A 23,763-nucleotide genomic window follows, 5' to 3' on the forward strand; every position below is an offset into this window, starting at 1 on the left:
TGAGTCTCTTCTATCCAACTTAGAGCTAGATATTTATGAGAGCATTTAGGTAATTCGTAAAATATATTTAAGGACATCCCTCCATGCTAAACCAACACAATTCATTTGACAAGATCCATTTCTAGAAACTTATTGTTCATTCCTTTTTTCTCTTCCATTGATCAAGATCAATAGCAAGCAAGGGGCAAGCGAAAGGGCAACTACAAGCAGAGCCGCCACACCCGTTTTAATAGCGCCACCACCGAACTCGAGTAGGCCCGCTGTCGGATCGACTCTAGAGGGTAGAGCTTGGTTGGCGTTGGAGCCCGCGCCACCCTTCTGTCCGCCGTGCATGTGCTCTAGCTGTCAACTTCCACCCGCGCCGAGCTTGCACGCCACCGAGCCGCCTAGGGCCAAGCCTCCCCTCTGCCGCCGTGTGGGCACCCGCCAGCTGCCGCCTCTCTCTCTCTCTCCTCTTTCGAGATTGATCTAGATCCGTGTGATTTAGATTTTGATCACTCCTTATCTCATTGATTCGAGTTGAGATTTGAATTTGTTAAGAAGCGTGTGAAATCGTGTTGATGTGCTACACAAGATCTATTCAAAATACTTTAAAGTAATGAGTTAGCTTTCGAATTCGCAATGGCATGAGAATCTAAACAACTATCATTGATCTCCTGTTGTTCTCGACAACACCTTAGTGTGCGAAGCTTAAGGTTTCATATTTTTAAAACTTAATCAAGGAAAACTAAGGCACAAAAAACTATTTCACGCACCACTCGATTGAAAAGATATGACTAATAACACTTTACTAGACCATGTGTGTAACTGTAGCGTGATCCATTAATTGAGTGTGATTGATTACTTATTTATGATAAGATTTTGATCTAGATCGCTATAGAAAATTTTAAAATATACCTGCTAGCATATACCCTTTTTTCAACAATGACATCCATATGCAATGAAACAGAGCTTTAGAATTGTAGAAATCACCATGATCTAGACTATAGCTAAAGGTAGCTTTAGTTTCTTTTTTACCAAATAAAAGAATTCCATTTTAAAGATATAGAAATAAAAGAATTCCATTTTAAAGAAAATATGCATGATGGAAACTGACTTTATTCAAGTAAAATATTTTTTAGTTCCACGGTATCACCTGCGAAATTGGAATCTTTGCAAGTTTCTGTGAGCATATTTAACAATAGTTCAGGTAAATAAGACATTGTGATTTGAGATGAATAGAAATTTTAATGATGATCAGCGTACGAAGGTTGGAATTAAAATTGCCTCGGAGATGTTGGTGGTTTAAACATTAGTCTGGTAAAGCAATTATCCTTGATCGACATCATCGTAAGCCGAACAAAATATACTAACCCAATACAATTGGTGAAAATTAAAAAATCAAAATTTTGTCTCAGAAATAGCTGATCAAGGAATGGGAAAATCTCAAATCTTTTTAGAGTAATTTCGAACATTGGTTACAAAAGAAGGAATGGGAAATTGGGAATGTATCTACCTTGTCACCAACATTTCCTAAAGAAATCGAGGAAAATCGGAGCTAAAGGTAGAGAACTTTTGAGTTCTGACTTTTCGTTTGGCCTAACGATAGATCCCTTGCTGCATCTGATGTAACCAGCAAGCGATTGCAATATCAGGCGTAATAAAATTAAAATTAAAATTACAAAAACATGTTAAGAACATACAACAAAAGAGCAAGGAAAGAGAAGCCAGAATCGGCATCAAAGCGGCGCCGTTGGCTATTGTTTCCGTGAATATATATCACCACTCGGGCAAAAACCCTAGACTTTAAATTTTGAGGTAAAAGAATTGGGCCTTGATAATATGCTGATATTGGGCCTTTTTGAAATGACGGCCCATGTCAGAGTGACGGTTTATACAATGGCACTGGAGAAAGCAGCAACCTAGGCCTGTTATGAATTTGTGCTGGTTGACATAAATGCACATGCTATTTAAAAACAGGAGCGTATAGATGTCTCTAATTTTATTTGTATTATGCCTTAATTTTATAAATTTAAATAACTTGAATGTTAAAATTAAATTGTTATATATTATATATATAGAGAGAGTGTGGCTAATATCAAAACGTTTGCACTATGTCTCCCGTGCAACCAAGTCATTTTCTGATTTTTAAAGTCCAAATGATCGATCCGAACCGTTAGATGTGTTCTCCATATTAAAATGTGCTTGGATACCAAATTTTACATTTTTTGGAATTTTTTTTACTATTTATTAAGTCACTTTGAAAATCGCCGATCCAACGGTGGCTTAACCAAACAGTAAAATCAGAAGCTACCGTTGGATCCGCGATTTTCAAAGTGGCTTAATAAATAGTAAAAAAAAATCTAAAAAATGTAAAATTTGGTCTCCAAGCACATTTTAATATGAAGAACACATCTAACGGTTCGGATCGATCATTTGGACTTTAAAAATTGAAAAATAACTTGGTTGCACGGGAGGCGTGGTGCAAACATTTTGATATTAGCCACACTCTCTCTCTCTATATATATAGAGAGAGAGAGTGACTAATATGCTTTCGGTTGCATATGGGCCGAAGTGCTACCGGTCCAAATTTGAAATTTCAAAATCCAAAAAGTCGATCTGAACCGTTCATCTTGTTCTCCATATTATTATGTGCTTGGAGACCAAATTTTACATTTTTCTGAATTTTTTACTATTTATTAAGCCACTTTGAAAATTACTGATCCAACGGTGACTTCTGATTTTACTATTTTGTTAAGCCACCATTGGATCAACAATTTTCAAAGTGGCTTAATAAATAGTAAAAAAATTCAGAAAAATGTAAAATTTGGTCTCCAAGCACATATTAATATGGAGAACAAGATGAATGGTTCAGATCGACTTTTTGGATTTTGAAATTTCAAAATTGGACCGGTAGCACTTCGGCCCATATGCTACCGAAAGCATATTAGTCTCTCTCTCTCTATATATATATATTTATGCACATGTAAAATATTATGACATTTTATTTTATTTTAATTAGTATTAGTGGCATGCAAAATTACACTAAAATGATGGATAATTTCTAAATATTAATTTCTTAACTTACTGATTCATAATTAAATAAATTAGAAAAGTTAATTTTATGTGCAAATAGAGAAAACAATGTATATTACATATAATAATTTTAGTTTCGCACGTTAAATTTTGATCTTTTGTTATTAAAAAAAAGTATAGTAGAGAAACAAAAAAAAAAAACATTTGAACAATCTCCTTGAAACGTTGTTATTGAAATAGAGGCCAGTTCCAACGGTTGTTATCTTCCTAAATATTTGCGCGAATATAAATGTTTTCATATATCTTTATATGTGTTTACACAAATTCCTACAAAAATAGACAACAATGTATCTTAAATTAGATACGTGTGTTTCAATATTTACAGGAATCAGGATTTTGAGTAATAGAGGTTAAAAGCATACCCAAAAAAATGTGAAGAGTGGTGAGTTTATAGGCCAGATTTTCATAGAAGTTGAATGTTGGATGGGAGGGAGAGAGAGACATGTGAAGAGTGGTGAGTTTCTTAACTTAAAAAAAAAAAAAAATGGTCATCGATCTCTAAAATCGGTGGAGGTGTTTTTTTATAAAATCCAAATCAATAGTGCATGTTCTATTAAAATAACTAAAATTAGTTCTATTTTTAAAAAAAATCGATCATTTCAATGCATACATAATTGTTTTTCAAAAAGAAGCTCACAACGATTTATAAAAAAAATTGACAAGAAATGTGGGAGTTCAACTCTCAAATTCCATAACAATTTATAATTTTAATAATCGAGCAGCAATCAATAGGATTTTTCTAATCCTCCCTTCTCAAAGAAGGCATTTCTTAATATAAAACTCTCGAATAAATTAAGCAATACTCTTATCTAATTAGTTTGATTGTAAATTATGTAATCTGACAACACATAAAACAACATAATTGACTAGAGGCAAAATTCAGAATTACTTGGATTATTATTTACTAGTATCATACCCGTGCGTTGCAACGGGAACATATTATAAGAAACAAATATATCAATGAAAATAATAATTATCTAAAAATTAAAACACATGTTAATAGAAAATTTATATGATTCTGTATTTTTAATTAACTTTAATCGTGATCTCTGATAACAATTTGATGATGTGATGATTTTTTATTTTTAAGTACCAATGATATCAAATAATAGCTCGATTCGAATCTAATATCAAATATCATACAACAATTCAATATCAACATATAATATGATATCAAAAAAACATAAATAAAAAGTGTTATCGTGTGTATGTATAGGATACACACACACACACACATATTATAAGAAAAATATATATTCACACACACGTTCCAATTTATATTATTCTTTGTTTCCAATTTAGAACACACACACACACACACACACATTGATATATTCTATATCGGAAATATATTCTAAATTGTCCACACCAATATATATAGAAACAAAGAAAGAGAAATAAAAAAATGATCCGTATAGAAACGAAGAAGTAAGGAAACAAAAAAATAAGAAAATTGAAGGTGGAGTCTTCTAAATTGTCCACACCAATATATATAGAAACAAAGAAAGAGAAATAAGAAAATAAAAAAAATGATCCGTATAGAAACGAAGAAGTAAGGAAACAAAAAAAAAAAAAAAAATTGAAGGTGGAGTCTTCTCAATTAAAGAGGAGAAATATGAAAAAAAAAAAAAAAAAGGAAACAGATAAATATATCGCTAAATTTCAGAATTTCTGCAATTTTAATTGTAACGTATCGTGTGACAGCATATGTGGTGGGTATGTTTTTAACTAAATTTAGACTTCTATACATAAAACCGATGCATTTAATCAAAAGAAGACAAAATATGTAATTGGAGAGCTGAGATCAAATTCGAAGTTTCATCTCTCGATCGTAGCCGTTGGCGGATCGGACACCCAACGTGCTTAATAATAGAATAGACATATCGTTAATAATCATGGCCATATATAGGAATATGCTAGCATGCTATGCATAGCATAGACCCCCTCTATGCAACGGCTTGGATTTCAAGTTTTAAAAATCCTAACGGTCGATCCGAACCGTTCATCTTGTTCTCCATATTAATATGTGTTTGGGGACCAAATTTTACATTTTTTTGAAATTTTTTTACTATTTCTTTAGATTTATTGAAAATCGCTGTTTTTTTATGGTCCAGATTTGCTGAAAACAGCGATTTTCAATAAATCTAAAGAAATAGTAAAAAATTTTAAAAAAATGTAAAATTTGGTCTCCAAACACATATTAATATGGAGAACAAGATGAACGGTTCGGATCGACCGTTAGGATTTTTAAAACTTGAAATCCAAGCCGTTGCATAGAGGGGTTCTATGCTATACATAGCATGCTAGCATATTCCGTCATATATAACTCCTCCGTAAATTAACTCTTACAAGCTTGACTCGAATTTAAGCATCTGTTTAATTAAAAGGGACAAAAATCTGGATCTAGCATTAGAAAATACCTTCGGTTATTATAATTATCCGGAATTAGAATATAATTGGACCTTTGAAATTGGTACACAAATAGTCACACATGAGGCTTCACTAAGCTGGTTCACATTCAAAACGAAATCAACTGGTACAATAATGAGAACAAACCCTACTGATATATGCTAGTCATACTCAAACTTAAGAGCAATCCCCAATACATATCAGAGATTCTAGTTATATGGATACTTGGATGTGAGTGATGTGTAGAGGTTTAATCAAAACAAGCGAGTCCTTTTGGTATTTTTACTGGAATATTTAAATCCTAAATCACCGAAATTTTTATTTAAACCATAATAAAAATTTAAGTTAAATTTCAAAATAAAATAAAATTATAAATTTAACTTAAATTTTCAGAATTAATCAATATATGGGGAAATAAGAAAGGATTTCAATTTAGAATGGGGAAATAAGGAATTTCAATGTTTTGATGGGAATATTGGCTATTTTAAAAATTTTGATGGATACACTAGAAATTTTTCCTAAAAAAAATAAACCAAAACACCTTTGGTTGATGGGAATTTGCATTTTATCCAAACTATCAAACCATTAAACGTTCTCAGAGACTGGAAGCTGCCAATTGCCCCGGCTGCCCTAGCCAAGAGGCCAACAAGTAAAATTGAGGTGTTTTGATTTATTTATTTTGTGAATATGGTAGAAATGAAAATTTCGACCTAAATCACCTCAAGGTTTCAATCGGGTCAAAGCCTAAACTCGTCATTAAATGTAAATTAGTCTCTCAATCTTAGGTTCACGAACCATTTATTATATGGATAATTGGATACTATTCAGAACTCTAGATTATGACAAACAATTTTCACAAAAATCATAACCTACAATTACCGTGGCATCCTGAGTGGCATTACTCAGAACTACTACATCTCATATAATACAGATCTAGTACTACAGAACTAGCAGAAAACCTGCTACTTTGGTTACAAATATTGTTGGTTGCCGGGTATATCTGAAGAATATACGAGACTCAATGTTGCTTTCTATAAGACACAAGGCAGTCACTTCAGCAGTACTTTTATGTTTATTGGAAACCCTAACATGCAAGTTCCACCGTATTAACATGCACAAGGATTATGTAACATGCAAGTGCTTTCATTTTTCATGTTACAATAAGTCAATAACCATGTGCTCAGGAGTCGCAAGATAAGCTGTTTGCTTTACATGTGCACAAGCCTTTCTACAATTACACAAGTTTGCAATCTTCCAAGATGAAAATGTTACATAGAGAACTGTATACAATTTTCTATTACAATAACAACTCTACAGCAACACCATTTTTTTCCATAATTCAACTGAAAGTTCCAAAATTTTATGATGAGAAATGCAAACAGCATTTACCTCATGACCCAGGCTCCTGCTAGTCATGGACGGTACAAATCTAAACAAGTCAAAAGCCATGCAGAAAACAACCTTTTCCACAAAGAAGTTGTAACAGACTCATGCAAAATTTACCCAGAAAAGCAAGAAAATGCAGAAACCTACATTCCAACCACAACTACAACATACTTCGACAAAGCCAAGCACACCACACCCCAGGTAGAATAAATAAAAAAGTATTTGTACTAGACAGTTGGATGCTAAATTGAAATTAAATGTATGTTTTTCAAGAATAAGAATGTTCTGGTTACATTTTTCCTTCCTTCTATGGCCCCTCACAACATGCCCCTGGAAAAGAGTGTTCTGGTTACGCCTACCCTATCTTTGACTGTGCCTTGTATGATACAAACTAAGGCAATATTCGAAATTAAAGAGAACAAAACAAAAAGGAAAAATCTAATAGCCCAGAATATACCAGTAATAGAGTAAAACTAAATGTCTACAGACGACAAAGAGGACAGAGGAGGTTTTTGTGATCACAAACAGACTTTGTTTTGCACTTCATTAAAACAAGAGTTAAGAGTACTTTAAATCAAATGAGACTTGTCTGGACCTTAAAAAGAAATCCATATTACAATATACTGTACACTGGTTCGACCTTGTGTCAAGAATGGGTGGGTTGATCAACACTGGTTAGGATCATATGAAAGAGTTTAAAAACTAAGTTAAAGAAAAATTTGGCGTTGCAGAACAAAACATAATTTGTAACAAACACATTCAACATAACTGATAAAGGAAGAAAAAGAAGCTTTTAAACAAGATTGAATTTAAAATCTTAAAAATGCATCTCTCGACAATAGCATCACAAACAACAGAAATCCATGGAGTTCTTTTACAGTTGCCTTGCAATAAAAGGGCCTTTCTAGACAATTTGACCAACAATTTACAATGAAAAAAAATACTTGCTATTAAAGCACATTAGAAAAACTAAGCTTTATGACAACAATGAGTAATAATGACCATGTAAAGCTTAAAAGTTTTATGAAAGGCACAGAGGCAGCACTTCTTAAAATTCTCTCCAAATACATAAAAGCAGCTAGATTATAATCTGCAAAGTAATTAAAAAAAGCTGTTGTAATAAACATGTGCATCCAAAATTTTGCCTGAAATTTGCCAAAAGCATTGTTGTAAATGAGAAAAATACTTGGCCCTCCAAATTTATCTTTTCATGAATTATCTGGGCTTGATGGAACTGTTTGGTCTATTGTTTTAAAAGAGTTAAATACCAATATAGATTGATTATATTCAAAAATTGACAAACATGGAAGCTTCTAGAAAATGAGAAGCATATTTTGAATAACAGGTTAAAATCAAAGCAAAAGTTTCACAATATAGATGGATTTTACTCAAAAGAAATCACCACATTATTTGCAAAATTTTATCAAAACCACCCACTAACCAGGTAATTTATTAAAATTAAGTAACAGTACATAAACTGAAAGTTCCATCTCATAAGGAGATACCTAACTCAAATCCAACAACATGAGGTCTGTTTTCTTTTTGTTATATTTTTTTTGGGAAAAAAAAAAACACTTTGCATGATGAGTGGCAATGAAAATCTCAAAGCCGTGAAAAATTAAAATGACACTTTAATCATCTATAGGATGTGGCCACAAAAGCAACCAGACTGCAGTAATTCACCCAAATACCAAGCTCAGCCTAAGCTCACCCCAAGAAACATTATACACAGGAAATTCCCTCCTAACAAGGGTGCATCAACTGGTTAATTGGACATGCATTTGCTCTGAGAAACAGACAAGAAGATAATATAACTAGAATGGATTTTCTTACCTTGATCTCACCTAAATACCACCCATGTAGCCACCACCCCCTCTTCCAGGTCCTCCTTGCGGTGGACCACCATATGGACCACCTGGTGCACCGTATCCATAACCCTGTGGTGGACCACCAGCAGCTCCACCCTGTCCCAGTGCCCCCAATTGAGTCGCTAGGAAGGCTGTCAGAGCTTGGCCGAGAGCAGGGTTCAGTCCTGGCGCAGCTACAGCAGGCGCAGGCACCTGCACAGTGGGTCCCGCTGGGGCAATTAAATGACCCTTGCCTGGGCCTGGCAGACCAGCTGGTGCAACCACCTGTGCACCGGGCACCCCACCTCCGTAGACCTGATTTGGGTTGTTTCTGCCCTGAAACCCGGGACCTAAGTTTTTCGTGAACCCAGATTTGCCGGGACGTGGGCCATCAATTGCCCTCTGACAATGCAGCATCTCCCCTTCAAACTTCTTATGAGGCTCTGCTAATGCCTTTTTCGCACTCTCAACAGATTTGTAAACAAATAAGGCGAACCCCTTAGGTTTTCCAGTGGCTTTGTCGAGACCTAGTGGGCCCTCTTCGATCTCTCCAAATTTAGCAAAGAACTGCAATAGTTTCTGTGGGTCAACATCAGGGCCCACATTGCTTACGAAGATCTTGCGCTGGGTGTACTCCGAGACTGAAGGAGACTGACCAGTGGGAGCAGGGGCACTAGTCGGTACTGGCCCTAAAGATGCCAGCTGACACGCAGCCATGCGGTTCCCGATTTTTTTCTGAGGTTCTTTCAGTGCATTTTTGGCACCACTTCGCCGTCTGAAGAGAACAAACCCATAACCCTTGCACTTGCCAGTGTTTTTATCCATAACTACCTGCAGGAGTAATATATTAAGTTCTGCTCCAGTCCTTAATTTTGCTATATTCTGCTGCATACTTAATACTATTGCACTGCACAGGTTGTAATACAGGGTTTATTTTATACTGGTATGTATGTACGCTGGTGAAAATTTTCTAGACACTGGTCAAGAACAGGCAGCATTAACTGAAACCAACATATACTAAATTCTTCTTAGAATGGTTCTCAAAAGTCCTACCTTTAGATCTTCAATTTCACCAAAGGGGCTAAAAGAGGCTGTCAAGACCTCATTGGTGGTGTCCCAGCCAAGACCATGCACAAACACCTTCCTCTGAGCGGGGTCTACATCCGCAGCCTGACGAACCTGGTCCAGCACGCTCTGGTGGGTCATTGCGGCGTCCCGCAACAATTCCACCAGCTGATCCTTTGGGAAAGCCTCTAGGATGTTCTGGATCGATGCCGGACTGTTCTCCTCATCCTCTGCCTCCGCTTCAGCTTCCACTTCTTCTTCTTCTTCTTCTTCTTCTTCTTCTTCTTCTTCAGCAGCACCCTCTTCTTTGACTGACAGAAACAGAAAACACCATTGTTAAATGGCATTTTTTTGCAAAAACTGAAATTCAAGAACAAATAAGACCAGATCTGTCATTACCTTGAGCTACGGCCGAGTCATCGTTCATCTCTTCATCATTCTCCTCGGCCTCTACTGGTTCCTGTTTTACCGGTACGCTCGGTTCGGCTTCCTCGACGGGCTCTTCCTTATGCTCGGTTTTAATTGCTGGCTGTTGGGCAGCCGGGGTGGAGGCGCCTCCGGCGAGCTTTCGCTTCTTCGCCATGGCGAAATAGAAAGGAGATCGGAGTTAGGGTTAGGGTTAGGGTTGGAGTGGGACTAGCGGCTGAGAGACGAAAGAGATGACGTAAAGGGCGAAAACCGAAGGACACGGGTGCTCCTCGTCGTGTATATATTCAATTATTATTATTATTATTTTGTTGTGCTTGGTGCATAAATGGTGCCAGGGTCACCTAGAATCACGGCCGTCCGATCCGAATCCGGGACAATCCGGTTCGAGGTGGAACACACGGACACCTTTGAATTGATTGACAGTCCAGATCCAAACAGAATTATTCTGTTATTCGTGTCAAAGAAAGATTCACTGGTTGGATTGGGTAAATGGGTTATGCAATCTATTTCGATGAGGTTAACTTGGCGCAGGCTTTAATAAGACGATGGACTATGTGGATATAGCCCGTTAATATTTTGGATTTTTGGGTCTACGGGTTTCCAATTCAGGCGAGGCGCAATTTTACGGCCTACAAATATTCACTTCACCTTTTTATTACGTAATTATTTTTCTTATTTTCCATAATAAAAAATGTCCATCGTTCTTTTTTTTTTCCTTTCAAAATGAAAAAGAAAGAAAATTGAATTATAATTATCAGATTATTTTTTTCAATTTTTTGAAATTCAATTTAAATACATACTTAGTCCACATTACTTAATTTTTATTTATTATAACTTTTAGATAAATGTTAATTTTAATATTTTATTTTCATATTAAATTGTGAAAAATCAATATTAGTTTGTGTTATATAGATTTTTGTTTTTATTGGAATATATTTTAAATATATCATATTTGGTCGGTTAGCCTTTCCTATACACAAAGTTGAGTTCCGCTCTGGATCAAGCTATCAAACTATTTAATATATGTTCCTCCATTCGAGTTTCAAACTTACAATCTCTCCACAGAGAGCATTGTCTTTGTTACTGAACTAAATTGCAATTAAAAATGAGAAACGTTTTGATCACATATACTTATATTGTTATCTCGACCATTCTTCTAAAAAATGAATTGGAAATATTATAGATGAAAACTAGCTAGTGTGTGCTATGCTCATCAAAAGATTTGATGAGTATAACTCTAAATCTATCAGATTGTCTTCAAATAACAGATTCAAACCGATATACTTCACGAGTGATACACATCGATGAAATTTTTTGAAAATTTCGAATTATTTAGCACAAAGTCAAGGGGTAAAACAAATGATGAAAAATAGAGTTTTATAAGTTATTATAATGCATTTAAATTTTAACTTTTTATCGCTTGCCTTTGTACTAAATAATTTTGCAAATTTTAAAATTTTATATGTACATAAATTACAAGTAATAATTCTTTGAGTTGACAAATCTCGACACACCAAAAAAGATCTATCTAATCATATACGGGTTGCTAGTAATTCAACGTATCATGACGGAGCTCTAGCTTCTGTTTGTTATTGAAATCCGTATTTATTTGCTCTTGGTTTTTTCACCTTTTGTTTGCTATTTTTATTTTATGCTGAAGCTAGTTGGAGCATTTTTAGACTTGTATTCTTCTTGTAATTTATGCTGGATTTTATGTTCAGTGACATTATGCATTTAAGGGCCTCCATATCTTATTTTTAAAAATAAAATAACGGCAATTTAATTTGTTTGCTCTGATAATCTTTTGTTCATTCTACTAAAGACAAGGCCGTGCTCAGGGTGTTGATCGGGGGCTATCTGGAATTAATGGGCAATATTGTGCAGTGTTTGTTTTGGGATTTTTAGATGGTTGTTAGGAGTTTTAAATGCATTTATTTACTGTAAATTGGTAGCTACTACCAATGTTTGAAAAAAAAGAAAAGAAAATTAAAGATAATCCTTTGTTCATTGCATTATAAATTAAGTTGCACTTCTAATCATTACAGGTTTTTATGGTACGTTTTGAATATGTGTTTTCGGTCCTTTTGCGGTTGCGTTGAGTGCCAAATATGCGCCTATATATTATTATATATCTAGTGATGCATTTTATAATCCTAAAAAAGACAAGTTAGTTGGTTTGAGTAGGGCCTAACATAAAATTAAGAAACAAGTCATCTTCTAAGACATGATCTTAATTAATTAAGAGATAAATTATGCTAGTACTAAGATAAGATCAGTGTCAAAAAAGAACTGATTTTTTATATAATGGTAAAGATAATGCTCTATGTGTAAAAGGTGGTATTTTTTTATAAAAAAAAAACAAAACAAAAACAATCGTTTGTGAATATTAAATAGTTGAGTGATTTTGACCTTCAATCTTAATTCAAAAAAGAAAAATCAGTGCCAGAAGGGACCGTAGCATATATGCTACCACTAACAACAAATTGATATAGAAAACCTACTCGAAGAGAAAGAGGATATGCCAAGGCATCTACCGAATTCAATTGGTTCTGTAGTACATGGAGCTACCTCCATTTCTCAGACCGAATTTAATTTTACTAGCTTATAGTCCACTGGAATACAGGATTGTCGATCTATTGGTTTTAACTATTGTTCCTTCTATTATGTGTCATGCTGCTCCATAAACCACACTCAATCATCCTAGCTAGAATATATATAGCTCACATTTGATAAATCCAAAATCGTTGTGGGACAGGATTCAAGTCGATCGCATGGAACAACATAACATCAACTGTTTGGTAGTACATATTATTTACATACATCCCCAGGACCTAGCTAACAATTCAAAGAGAATTCACTTGCCTCAATCTACAAACTACAAGTTCTTGCTCCAAGGAGGTACAAAACTCTATTTAACAGTTACCAAAAACCAATTGTTTTTAAATACTTTACACGCTATAAATTGCTGTCACAACTCCACATACAAAATACTAAAAGCACCCCAATAGTACAGGATTTGTTTGGCATCATTAAATTACAGAGTTCTAAAACTAGAAACAAGGCAACGGATACTGCAACGATCACCTGAAAAATAAAACAAAAAAAATTTTAATAGGAAAAAATGTAAAACTCCATTATCTTTAAAATAAAGAAGATGGTATCCCACTGTCAAATTGCTGCGCCCCCCCACCACACAAAAACCCCTCAAAAGAATGGGTGAAGTGGGGATTGGAGTACAATGAGGTATCTTTAATAACTATTCTAGGAGAAGCAAATGCGAATCGATAATTCAGAACTAAAGAACAAACCTTGAAATATGCTATAATAGCATTGCAAAAACTCTTCATTTCTCTATGTCTTGAGAACTCTTCCTTGATTTAAGGTAAAAATACAGAAACTGCAGCATTATCTATAATCTCAGTTAAAGAAGTTCAGTTCATATTTTGTTTTTGTGATCGAGAACACATGTTTTCGCCTGAGCCTTTGTCATAACATTCAACTTAATACAAGTTTGAATACCAATACCAAAGATTATCATTATTTTTGCTACCTAACCAGTTATACAAATCATACCAGACATTAGGGACTGGTATTATGCTGGCAACTAAATTTGAAATGTTTGGTGACTATATTTTGAGGAATATGCAAATAGAGAAAAGGATACGAAGGTATCAAGGACCACACAACCAGCAGCATCAACCAACCAGGGCAGGTTTGGACTTATTTTTGCCCATTCCAAGCTATTGACAAGAATGCTGCATCACAAATTAGAGAGAGAGAAGAGTTAGAAATAAAATTTAAATGCAGTTCAGCATTGTAAATTTGATACTAGAAAATCCTTGCTAGCCACACCACACAATTTCTTTTTTTCCATTTCTAGTCCTACATCCTCTTTTTGCTTCACTTTCATTTAGTTCTAGCGTGCACAATAATAATTAGCACTATGAGATTAAAAAAATAATTACTAGAAGGATTCCATACACAATTCCGTGAACTATAAATTTTAATAACTAAGAAAAGGAGTGTAAGGAATAATACTCCCAAACTTTTGGCATTACCTTCCGACATAAGTCACATTGCCGAATAGAGCAAAAATGAACATCAGTGGATTAAGTCCCTGAAAGTAAATAGGTGACATGAGGCTAAAAACTAAAAAACGAAGACTTAGGCTGACGCCAAAGCCTAATTTCAGCATAGTCTTAGTATTTGGGACTAACCCTACCAAACAGGACACAGCCTGGTCTTGGAAACTTGGTATAAGTTAGTCTTGGCCAGAGTTTAGACAAGACATATCAGTTATTAGTTTTTCACTGGTTTAAGGCTTAGTCCGATTTTGCATCAAGTTTAACATTATGATTTCTTTGGCCAAGTCAAGTTTAAGCCAAACACAATTCTGCTTTACTTCCAAGCTTGTATTCTATTGTGTTGTCTTATTTTCTAGCTTAGGCTATATTCCGTGCCCAATGCTAGCTCAGCACTTAATGAGCAGGCAGGCAAGGCAGCCCCCCAAAAAGTAAGAAATGATAGATTACTTGCCTCCACATTGCCTCTTTTGATCTGAAAAAGCATTTGATAGCAAGTCAGACTTTACACAGGTTTAAAAATATTCAAATTTAGAAATATTATGAATAACTAATGGCATTCTATTTTGTGTCTAACTCATCTAATGAATGTCCAAAATCAAATATCAGAAATGATTACTCACGTTCAAGTAGATCTGCGGGAGGCGACCTCCCATGTATATTGCCGCCATGGCCCACCCAAGGAAGGTTCCAATCCAACTTTCTCCACCACCACCTCCAGAATTTAGCATAATACCCTTCAATTGTTATATTAAAAAATTTAGAAGTACCATACTAGCAATTGTGATTGGTTTTTGTGCACCTTATATCGCAATATTTTTATACGAATCAATTTGTTATAAGGAGTATGTACCAGAGAAGTGTTAATTTTGGTTAACTGTATAAACTACCGTTGTCTAAAATTGTGTACTGCAAGAGAACTTTTACCTCCAATTGCAAAAGCTTTCGGCCAACAGGAATGACCATTCCATCAGATGATTGACTAAAACTATATTGTGCGGATGACCAAAGGTTGAATGCGGAAACCAGGAAAATTGCCAAAGGTACCTGCAAATAAATTTTGCGATAATTGGATCATATTAATAATAATGCATCTGATGTTCATAATATCTTGAAGTTATCTAGTGCATTTTATTTCACTTTTCTTTGCTAAGGACTAATTGTCTATTTCATATGTAATTTTCGAAAAAATAGATTGCGGGTTCCGAAGGTTCTTATTACTTGTAGCACTTTTCATCATAGTTCCATATAAATGTGATTTTCGAAAAAATAGATTGCGGGTTCAAAAGATTTTGTTACTATATAAAGGTTCATCAATTATTCATATAATGAAATCATAGTCTCAATCAAAATCAACTAGATGTACACCCAGAAACTCCAAAATAGAACACAGATCTCTGTATGTAAACAAAATCAACACCAACATGGAACTTTCAGAAATCAGAACACTACATTTCCCTCCAAGACATAACTTGCTCATAGTCTTATACCCCACACTTCCTGCTTTATTAATGATGCGGCATCACTGAGATGCCCAGCATACTGCTCTATTTTTTAGCAAGCAGGTAGCGTAATTAAGTTGGATATATCAAGATATTTCATTTTTTGTATGGGAAGATGGTTTGCTATGGAATCTTCATGCATAAATTTTTCTTAAAAATTAAGATATTATAACTTACCACAGAAAGCATGTTTTTGGTGACCGGTGCGGACTTCATCTGAGAGCGTGCACCGAGTAAAGGTTCAGAGAGGGGAGGTGTTTGTCGTGAATGTGTTACCCATGAACCAGCCATTGGTAATGGGCTTCTTGACAAGGATCTCGCCGACCTAGCATATAACATTTAGAGTTTATCAAAAGTACTTACGCCACAGTTAACAAACCTTAAATTGTTGCCTTAATATGTCTGTTTTCCTCTTTGCACGCCTTTTCAATTTAATCTTATTCCTGGTTTGGATACAACTCCAACTAGTGATCTCAAGCTAGGAAAAAATAAAAGTTCAATAGAAAATGGAATTTCAACAGGGCCTAAGTTATCAATTTTGAATTTGCTAAGGATGGTGTCTCGCTTTCTTATCATTTCTTCAGCTTTAATGGGTGGACTAGACCCATCTGATTTTCTCAAATTAAGAACCAGCTCATGAGGTTCATTGCTTTTCTAAAACTGAGCATTAAGGGAAAATAGCAATTACGTATAGTAAAAGTCAGCTCCATCCACATAGTAGTGCTTAGTTCCTACAGGAATTGGTGAGCTCCTTCCATTTGCACTGTCTTCACAATCATTTGTTGTTTCCACATTGACAGTTCTCGATTCCTTACCATCACCTACTTCTTGTTGACTCTGAAAATTATTTTCAAGATGTTAACCCTACATGTTTAATATGCAAAGAGAAGTTTCGCAATGGAACTTTGAAATTCATATACCTTCTGATTTTCACTTTTATTCGATTTAACTCGATGGTAGAGGTGCCCATAATATATGGTCTGCCATGCCAAGACTATCGTAGTAGCAGTGTACAGCTGCACAAGAATTAAGTTCATTCACTTATAGATATTACATTGCTTCTAGAAAAACTGAAGTTTGAAGTATTAGTTTCAATTGTCTTACCAATGCCATGTAAAATTGTGTCGGAAGCTGCAATTTGAAATGAAAAAAAAAAATATTAGCCACCTTACCTTCTTAACAAATACTTCATAGACTACAAAACTTAATTAAAATCAACTCAACTGGACCCGAGATTACCGAGCTGACACAGCCTGGGTCAAGAATTAGTAAGAAAAAAAACGTGGTGAAATGAATTTGACCATAAGTGCTCAATGCTCATGTTCCATTGCTAGAACCACATGACATATGTGTAATTAAGTAGAGAGCAAAATATCAGTAAAAAAGAAGTTTGAAATCTTACAGTAGCAGGCTCCAAGAAACAGCCGATCATATTGAACAGATCCCTATAATTGGAATTAGACAGACAGACATCACAATCAATAATCAAGAGAACCTCTAAAATATCACTTTAATGAACAAAATATGTACATAAACATCAGTTAAATAAATTTATTATTTCAAACTTACCCAACAATCCATGTTGTTAGGAAAGCAATAGAAAGCCCTTCAGCCGACTTGGTTTTATGATTAGTTATAATTTGAGGTATCTCGGCTACACCCCAACTCACAACACTGAGAAGACCTAAGGAAAGAGCAACACCATCCTTTGTACCGCACAGACAGTATTTCAAATACACACGAGCCCACTCCGAACAGCCCTCGCTTAAGCATTTAGGGGGAGGACTTGAAAGAAAACCCATTTAAATTCCTGACCTGATACATAAAAGAAGAATAAAATTTAATAAAAGCGTGGAAAAGGTTAGATGCATAAATAGATTACGTGTGTATTTTTCACCAATGAAGTCTGTCATCAGATTCAATGATCATATTGTGGAACAGGATACAAAACGAATTTAAATTCTTGTTGATACAAAGCTTTTAAGAAATGCAATTAAAATTGGATAAGAAAATCCAGAAGCTCCGAGTATTTTCTCGGTTGGAGGGGAAAGAATAAAAAATTGCTGAGAGCAGAGGACAAAACAGAGGTTAAAGCTTTTTTTTTTAGATGAAACAGAGGTTAAAGCTGACACGGTAACAGATCCAATAAGTAAAAAGTAAAAAATATACAAAATTATAAATTCATAAACGAGAGAATCTTTCTCCTCTCTCTCTCTCCCTCCCCCTCTCTCTCTTTCGGGTTTATTTATGAGGAACCATTGTCGTCTTCCTAGGCCTAGACGAGAACTTCTCGGCATTTACTATAAACTAATTAATTAAATCTTCTAATAACTCAAACCAAAACCTAAAAACCCCGGCTTTATAGGGCTAACAAATTAATCAAACAAGAAACAAGTTACATACAAGAAACAAACTAGAGATTAAATAAAATACTTACTCGATTACTAATAAACTGAAGAAATAAAAGAAATTTAGGTGATGCCTCAAATTGAAGCGACAAGTTTATGTCAATGTTGAATGTTCCACCTCTTATATAACCTTCGCCGCGAGAAAAAAATGATATAAATGGCGTAAGAGATTCTCCAAAAATGCTCTGACAAAAATACCAAAAAAAGGTTGGCCGAAAATAGAAAAATACCTTAGTCGAATTTGGTGAGGCGGTCCAAAGAGAGTGAAAAGCGGCGGCCAGAGAACAGAAACAAGGGTTTCTAAGCTGATTATAGAGGAAAAATGAGGAAACAAATTTCTCTGCCTCTCTCTCTCTCTCTCTCTCTCTCTCTCTCTCTCTCTCTTCTCAAAATCAAAGATTGGCGGGTTATTATGTGTGGCTTTAGCTTTCATGAACCCGGAATTGGCTTAGAGAACGACACGTGGCGGACAAATGAGGTATCACGTGAGTCGATTTTGTTGGTCTTGGGCTAATTCATTAACCTGAATTAACTCAAATTTTAATTTTAGATCGGAACCATCCAATCTGCCAGGCATGATTATTAAAGGCTTCCGGGTTGGTCTGAGTTCTGATCGGACGGTTTGTCTAAACTTAAAAGTGAAGTTACTTCAGAGAGTTTCGATAAAAACCGTCAGAAGCTCCTCGACATTGATCTCCGAATCTTTGGCCGGAAAAAAAAAAAAAAAAAAAAAATGGATGATGTCCGGATATGCTTTCCAAAACTATCCAAAAACATGCCCCTGTATGTTTCAGTTTTCTATTAATGATGTTTGAGTAGATAAAATTAAGAAAGTGTTAAGATCCGGCGCATATTTTGAGGTACCAGTAAAATTGTAAAAAAAAAAAAAAATTACATTTAGGGTGTCCAAAATATAGAACATAATAGTTATTTATTCTTAGATCCATGTTTGGTTGTGGTCTCTAAATTGGTTATTCTAACTTAAGCCGATCTAAATTATTTATGTTTGGTTGAGGTTTAAAGTTAATTCATAGCTTAAACTATTTCTTGTTTGGTTAGATTTAGTGGAGGACTAAAGTTTTGAAAACACAAATTAATTAATTATTTATAATAAGATATTTATTATATAATATTAATATATTAATAATAACTGTAATATATTATGTATTATTATAAAATTTATTTAATATATTAATAATATAAAATATTAATTATAAATTAATAATAATTATTAATAATAAAATATTAATTAAGATTTTTTATAATATTCAGTGCTATTTAGGCCTAAACTTCTTATTCCATTTTAAGGCACGTTTGGCTCTCGAAAAGGATTTCTGAAAGGGCAGCGCTATAATATTCAGCGCTTAAGATAAAGTTTTCTTTTTATTTTAGTTTTGTTCCTAAATCCTAATTAAGATTCGTTATATTTGTTAAGATCTGTAAGAAATTAATGCGTTACTAATTTTTTTTTAAATAGTCAATATCTTGATTTTTTTCTGGATTAAATAAGATACTTCTTTCCATAATGAGTCATTTATTATCTTACAAAAATAAAATTCTATAAACACTTGCTACGTTTGTTTCAAAGAATTTAAATATATAAATTTTTCCCTAATTAATACATTTTTAATGATACTTTGTTAATGCCAAAACTATAATGACTAAAAAATATAGCTACCAAAATATAATATTATTCAAGGTTCTAAATAGCGCGCTACAGCGTTTTCAGACCATAAAAGCTATGGCGCTATCAGCGCTATTTGGGCATAGTGCTGTTTTTTTTAATCAGTCCACTATGATGCGATAAACGCTATTTAAACCTTCGATTATTATCAAATAAAATATGACACTGTTTCTAAAATTTGATAATAATTCTCTTATTTTTTTTCCGTGTATTGAAAACATGACATAAAACACATATTAATACGAACTTCAACTTATATTTAAGTTATTTGATTAGCTATATATATAATTATTTCAGCTAATACTTTTCTTATAGCACTTCTATTATGCGCAAGGTTCTAAATAGTGCGTTATAACTGTTAGTTTGTAATAATTTAGAAGTCAATAGTACGATAGTTTATCATATATATTTTGTTCATGAATTGGATGATTAATCATTTTGTTGCCTTGAGTATTATTGTATTTATGAATCATTTCGAGTTCATGACTGAAATTATGAAATTTCATAATATAGATGATATGTACTCTTAAAAGTCACTAAGTGAGGTAATTAGCAAGAACACTAATTGACCGCTATAAGGTTAGTATGTGGATTGAAAGATGGTCAAGTTTTACAGACCATAGACAAGAGTGTCATTTTAATCACATAGATACTTGTTCCAGGAACAACGTATTTGACAGACCCCGAATGAAACATTAAATGGAATTGTGTTCGTGTCATTAATGCTTTCATTCAGTGTTAAGTTCTACAGTATGAGGTATTCATCTTTCCTACTAACATATGTGTATGTGTGATTGTTACCTTACGCTATCCGTAAAAAGTAGCTATAATGGTAGCTCTTTGGTATACATAGCTTAGCTGAGGAAGTGATGGTTTATCAAAAATACTATTGTCTCTCGTATCTCTATACGAGTTATAGTATCACTGTGCCCCTTAACATAATAAGATTATCTGCATGCGGTATAATTACAAGAGTAATTATATTTGGTAATATGTTCAAGATCAAGAAAAGATTATGTTTGCAAGGATGACACACACCTACCTTGAAACTGATCTAATAACTACGAGACAAATAATTAACACGAGTAAAATAGTTTACTGGATCGTGATATTGCACAGTACATCATCATCTGTGTAATTGGATGGTCATAGTGCAGATGTCAGATGTCTCCTATGATTATAGAAGTTAGAACAGTTCTGATTCTATTTACAAACATAATAGAGATCCTATTGGGTCACACCATATAGGAGCTACTCGGAGAATCTTATTGATTAATTATAAATTGATTATGATTAATAATAAGATGGTTATAATTAATTATACGTGATATAATTAAATTATAAATGTCATATAAGATGACAAGCAAAACAACAATTAATTTATAAACGTGCACAACACGTTGTATAAAAGTTACCGAAACAACAACCGCAAGAAATATAATTGTTCAGAATAATTATATGAATATTAATTGAATTTGGGCCGAGGGCATTTTTGTCTTTTCACATGTCATCCTTATCCACATGACACGTCATCGTTCTTATCCACATGACACGTCATCGTGACATGTCATCATCCTTATCCACCCGAGGGTATTTCGGTCATTTGACAACCGCCATATAACCCTATAAATAGGGGTGGAGGGGTAGCGAGAAAAACTACTAATTCACTTCGTATCGAATCTATCTGATCGATTCGAGTTTCTATTTTCTCTCTTTCTCGGTTTCTCTCCCAAATAGTGTTTTGGTTGAGAAAAAAAAGTTATACGTAGTTTACGTACAATCTTGCGGGTTGTTGAGAAGTATATTTGCGGGATCAGTGACTAGTGTTTTCCTGAATTTAGCGATATTTCAATTTTGCTTATTAGTGAATCTGAATAACTGCAAGTTTGTGTTTACGTGTTTTTATCTTTTCTCGGTGAATAGTGTTTTTGCAGAATCCCACGATTTATAATATTTCTGGCAAAAGAAATAAACAGCTCTCTGGTTAGTCCTGGTGGATAACCGATAGAGGCATCAGACGTCTGGTGCTCCGAGACAAGTCATTCCCGGAGTCGCTCTTCTCGCTCGGTCTGCATTCCAATATGAATTTGGAAACAAGGTATAAATGTTATATTAATCTATTTAATTGGTAAGTAGATTAAAGTTTTAGAAATCAATTATGGAGTAGATCTGTAAAATGATTAAATTGGGTTTTGATGCCAAAGGAATACTGAAGGTGGACCGCCTTGGAAAGTTTCCTGACATACCCCGTTTAATCCTTGGCATAAGTTAGAAGAAAAATTTTTGTTTTACGGTATTTCTGCATCTTAAGTCTAAACCGGTTTTGGTCAGTCCGAAACCCAACAATAACGACGCTATAGCGTTTTCGGACTATAAAAACTATGACATTATTGACGCTATAGCGGCGTTATATGGACAAAGCGCTGGTATTTTAGCCATTCCGCTATGACACGATAAACGTTATTTAAACCTTTGATTGTACATGAACTGTTTATGAATTCGAACACATGTATTTAAAATTTTGTAATAACAAATTTGAATTGTACATCAACTTCAATATTTCAAGTTGGCACGACATAATTTGAATCTTTATTTTTCTCATATAAACTTTAGGACTTATAATCTGATTTGTTCATACTATAAAATCCACTAAGTTTTGTTATATAATTGTATATTTTAGTTTTGATGAAATACATATATATGTGAAATGAACGTTACTAATAAGTAATGTCATCACATTCTTTTTTTTTTATGAGCGGGGTGATAATATTTTAAATATTTTAATGACAAGGTAAAATAAAGTTACAATATCAAATTTCTTAATTTTTTAATATATTTTAAATATTAGTATTTTACATGCGAGGGCAATTTGGTACTCTTATTCAATACCATCTTATCTACTTCACTGATATGATAATAATTGTCATATTTTTGCCAATTATTATCAGAGTGAGGGCAAGTAGTGAGGATAAATATGTATTTTAAGGCAGAGTAAGGAAGATTAAAATTTAGGGATCGACTAATAGTCCCCCTATATCAGTCCCCTAAACGTCCCCCCACTAAAAGACAAAAAAGTTGTGACAGGGACACTAACTGACTTGGACAACTGGCAACCAGCAGGGCTGATTATGATTATATTAAACGTTGACAGGTATAGTATTCATACCTATGGAATTAACTATTGTTTTTTTATCCATATTATTGGTCAAACATAAACACTAACTGTTGGGGACCACTAACGACTGCTGGGGACCAACACAGGCTGGATTGGGGGACTGTAACCGTTTGTTGAAAGCGACGTTTTCGCAAATTGCTAATAACAGCGAATGCATATACTAATTTTTAAGTATTCATATCTAATCCATATAATATTCACTTGCACATACTGATCTATGATGTGCTACTAAACTCTACATCCATATTTAAAAAATATTAATAATTGTACATATATGAATACTTCTATAGATATGCATATTTATGTATGGAAATATTCATTTCTAACTAATGATATATTAATAGTTAATATGTTAAAAATTAGCAATAATAGGAATAAATAGTCAATATAAATGAATTATTCATATATTGAAAGTACATATGAAGCATTCATATGTATCCCATGAAATATTCATATGTTGTCAATATACATTAAGTATTCATATCCAACTATATAAGTATTGATAACCGAATGTGTGGGTAGTATGCATATGATTATTCATGAAATAATTATATATTTGTAAATAACAAATAAAAAATTCATATAAACATGAAGTATTCATCTCTAATCAGTTATTTATTCATATTTAGTCAATATACATGAAATTTCAAAAGTTAACAGAGGAACTACTCATATATTATTTATAAATCAGAAGTATTCAT

The 23,763-nt window shown here is 33.9% G+C and overlaps 2 protein-coding genes across 11 annotated transcripts; both read right to left on the reverse strand.

Moving 5' to 3' along the window:
* Window positions 1-7,661: 7,661 nt before the first annotated feature.
* On the reverse strand, window positions 7,662-10,502 carry LOC144572050 (RNA-binding protein P-like). 7 transcript variants are annotated; one of them, XM_078321455.1, is made up of 5 exons: window positions 10,182-10,496; window positions 10,082-10,093; window positions 9,771-10,051; window positions 8,704-9,548; window positions 7,662-7,960 (listed from the first exon to the last, which is right to left on the reverse strand). In XM_078321455.1, exons 1-4 carry the CDS (start codon window positions 10,363-10,365, stop codon window positions 8,715-8,717), a joined length of 1,311 nt encoding a protein of 436 aa, XP_078177581.1. In that variant the 5' UTR covers window positions 10,366-10,496; the 3' UTR covers window positions 7,662-7,960; window positions 8,704-8,714. The 7 variants fall into 7 exon arrangements, with proteins under 7 accessions (XP_078177581.1, XP_078177580.1, XP_078177582.1 ...); XM_078321454.1 differs by lacking the exon at window positions 10,082-10,093 and having other exon boundaries at window positions 9,771-10,063; window positions 10,182-10,502; XM_078321456.1 differs by lacking the exon at window positions 10,082-10,093 and having other exon boundaries at window positions 7,662-8,015; window positions 9,771-10,063.
* Window positions 10,503-13,106: 2,604 nt separating this feature from the next.
* On the reverse strand, window positions 13,107-18,597 carry LOC144571586 (vacuolar lysine transporter YPQ1-like). 4 transcript variants are annotated; one of them, XM_078320933.1, is made up of 16 exons: window positions 18,434-18,561; window positions 18,233-18,333; window positions 17,365-17,610; window positions 17,198-17,240; window positions 17,020-17,048; window positions 16,900-16,926; window positions 16,716-16,811; window positions 16,484-16,632; window positions 15,973-16,120; window positions 15,221-15,340; window positions 14,917-15,030; window positions 14,748-14,768; window positions 14,270-14,328; window positions 13,876-13,966; window positions 13,520-13,620; window positions 13,107-13,295 (listed from the first exon to the last, which is right to left on the reverse strand). In XM_078320933.1, exons 3-15 carry the CDS (start codon window positions 17,374-17,376, stop codon window positions 13,555-13,557), a joined length of 975 nt encoding a protein of 324 aa, XP_078177059.1. In that variant the 5' UTR covers window positions 17,377-17,610; window positions 18,233-18,333; window positions 18,434-18,561; the 3' UTR covers window positions 13,107-13,295; window positions 13,520-13,554. The 4 variants fall into 4 exon arrangements, with proteins under 4 accessions (XP_078177059.1, XP_078177058.1, XP_078177060.1 ...); XM_078320932.1 differs by lacking the exon at window positions 17,020-17,048; XM_078320934.1 differs by lacking the exon at window positions 18,233-18,333 and having other exon boundaries at window positions 18,434-18,551.
* Between the last annotated feature and the right edge of the window lie 5,166 nt (window positions 18,598-23,763).

The sequence above is a fragment of the Carex rostrata genome, chromosome 19 (assembly GCF_964058835.1).
Source record: "Carex rostrata chromosome 19, lpCarRost1.2, whole genome shotgun sequence".
NCBI lineage: Eukaryota > Viridiplantae > Streptophyta > Magnoliopsida > Poales > Cyperaceae > Carex > Carex rostrata.

Bases quoted from the DNA above. Each gene is read 5' to 3' on its own strand.
- LOC144572050 (XM_078321450.1), bottom strand. From the start codon at position 10,365: ATGGCGAAGAAGCGAAAGCTCGCCGGAGGCGCCTCCACCCCGGCTGCC. The intron at 10,094-10,181 runs GTAATGACAGAT...TGTTTCTGTCAG, and splicing joins TGACTCGGCCGTAGCTCAAG to TCAAAGAAGAGGGTGCTGCT. The intron at 9,549-9,770 runs GTAGGACTTTTG...TTACTCCTGCAG, and splicing joins GTGAAATTGAAGATCTAAAG to GTAGTTATGGATAAAAACAC.
- LOC144571586 (XM_078320931.1), bottom strand. From the start codon at position 17,597: ATGGGTTTTCTTTCAAGTCCTCCCCCTAAATGCTTAAGCGAGGGCTGT. The intron at 16,812-16,899 runs GTAAGACAATTG...ATTCTTGTGCAG, and splicing joins CACAATTTTACATGGCATTG to CTGTACACTGCTACTACGAT. The intron at 15,031-15,220 runs GTAAAAGTTCTC...TAACAATTGAAG, and splicing joins GAAAGCTTTTGCAATTGGAG to GGTATTATGCTAAATTCTGG.